Below are 1,907 nucleotides of genomic sequence, written 5' to 3' on the forward strand. Positions count from 1 at the left end.
CCAATTGGAGGATCCCCAAATCAGATAGCCCAAAGAACGAAGCCCAATCAGACAATTCAGGATGAAGGCCAAATAGGGAGGCCCATGAACGCGGTAACACCATCGCCCAAACTTACAAGTCGCCCAGGATCTGAGCGAATGGAGTGCCATGCAGTCGCCCAGAGCTGCTACTCTATTCTCGCCCAAACCTTCGAGTGACCCAAGGTCTTAGCAAACATGAAGTATTATGGTTATCAAGAAGCGCAGTGATCAAAGCAGTTATTAAGCAGCCCTATCACGTTCCACGATTCAAGGAATTCAATTGAAGACGGTTGAACGACAAAGAGTAATGGCAGCAGCAGTTAGAAAAGGCGGTTCCATGACAAGTTGGCCATTACGAGGAAAGTGGGCAGTTATAGAACGATCAAACAGTTTTTAGGCGGTTGATCACAAAGAGATCATCCAGAGAGTATAAAAGGAATAAAAGACATAGAGCAAAAGGACCCCGAATCAAAAATTCTCGAACAGAGAACATGTAACTTTAAATTTCTTAGTTTAGATTTAAACACTTCTTTCAGTAACTCGTGTGCTTGCGCCCCTTGGAGGCATTCTGTTTTTACTTTCCGATTGTAAAGTCATCGCCAATAAAGAACACCCCTTTTTGGGACTTTGTCTCAAGAAATCTGTCCCTTACACAATCGTCTGATCCATTTTTAATTGTTAACGACGAACCCGCGCGAAACTCATTGTTTCATCATATAGATCTGAAAATTCCAAGCAGTAAAAAAAAAGGTAATAATTGATGGAAAGGCATATAAAGATGTCATGGCCGAAAGATTAACTACGAACAGATGCATATCATTTCCGTACAACTTTGCAGGGGTGTGTGTGCATATGTGGGATTTGAGAGCACTGCTCTGATGGGGGATATATAGAGTTCAAAGAACTTGAAATTTGGCAACAGTTGTTTCATTCAAATTAAATTATATAATCTGATGGATTTGAAAATTTCAAGCTTTGGAAAAAGCAAGTAAAAAATGATGGGAAGGCATTAGGCATATGAAGATGCCTTTCCAGACAGGTTTACTAGTCACAGATGCATATAATTTTATTGTTTTCTAACGTTCACACATCTTTCTAATGTAGCTTGTTTTTTATATTCCTAGATTGATCTAACCCCCGTCTTCTGTACTCTCTTCTATAGGCGGTACCTACCTCCAGGGGTCAAGCACTGGCTGATGAGTATGGAATTAAATTCTTCGAGACGGTAAGTAATACTTGTTTCTGATTTCGGAATTGCATACAGAAGAATTCCGTCTTAATAACATTATGTAAAACAGAGTGCAAAGACAAATATGAATGTGGAAGAGGTTTTCTTCTCGATAGCCAGGGATATAAAGCAAAGACTTGCTGAAACTGACTCAAGGGCAGAGGTATCGAATGCTTGTTTTTACCTGTCAGGAATGTCTTTGTACGTTTGTGCATAATCTTGGGTATGGACTATCTGTTTTTGGATTATTGCAGCCTCAAACCATTAGGATTACCCAACCGGACCAGACAGCAGGGGCATCTCAAGCTAGCCAAAAATCAGCTTGCTGTGGTTCTTGAGGGATTCCATTGGAAATACGTCCTAAAACTGACCATTTTGACGGAGGAACTAGTTTTAATATGACAATATCGATGTTGCTCCTATTGTTATCCCTCATTATTTATAGTTGATTCACAATGGGTTTCGATGGCAGATCTTATCAACGTTTTATTAGATTTGACTCTGTTTTTGGTTAAATGATTTCTAAGTCAAGTGTAAAGCTCAATACAATCGTACAAATAGGGGGAAAAACTTGCGTGAAGTTGTGAACACTTTATCGTTATATTGTTCGAACAATTTTAAGGTATCGTGTTATCCACTTGCGGTCCCCACACCCTCT

At 39.8% G+C, this 1,907-nt stretch overlaps 1 protein-coding gene across 3 annotated transcripts in view; it reads left to right on the plus strand.

Annotated features, from left to right (window-relative positions):
• Nucleotides 1-1,886, plus strand: part of LOC111391745 (ras-related protein RABE1c) — a 17,485-nt gene extending 15,599 nt beyond the window's left edge. For all 3 annotated transcript variants that reach the window (XM_023016993.1, XM_023016991.1, XM_023016992.1), the window contains exons 7-9: nucleotides 1,184-1,246; nucleotides 1,320-1,412; nucleotides 1,504-1,886. In XM_023016993.1, coding sequence (XP_022872761.1) covers nucleotides 1,184-1,246; nucleotides 1,320-1,412; nucleotides 1,504-1,587 — 240 coding nt within the window. In that variant the 3' untranslated portion in view covers nucleotides 1,588-1,886. The remainder of the gene's footprint in view (nucleotides 1-1,183; nucleotides 1,247-1,319; nucleotides 1,413-1,503) is intronic.
• The last annotated feature ends 21 nt before the right edge of the window (nucleotides 1,887-1,907 follow it).

The sequence above is a fragment of the Olea europaea genome, unplaced genomic scaffold (genome assembly GCF_002742605.1).
Source record: "Olea europaea var. sylvestris unplaced genomic scaffold, O_europaea_v1 scaffold83, whole genome shotgun sequence".
NCBI classification, from domain to species: Eukaryota; Viridiplantae; Streptophyta; class Magnoliopsida; order Lamiales; family Oleaceae; genus Olea; species Olea europaea.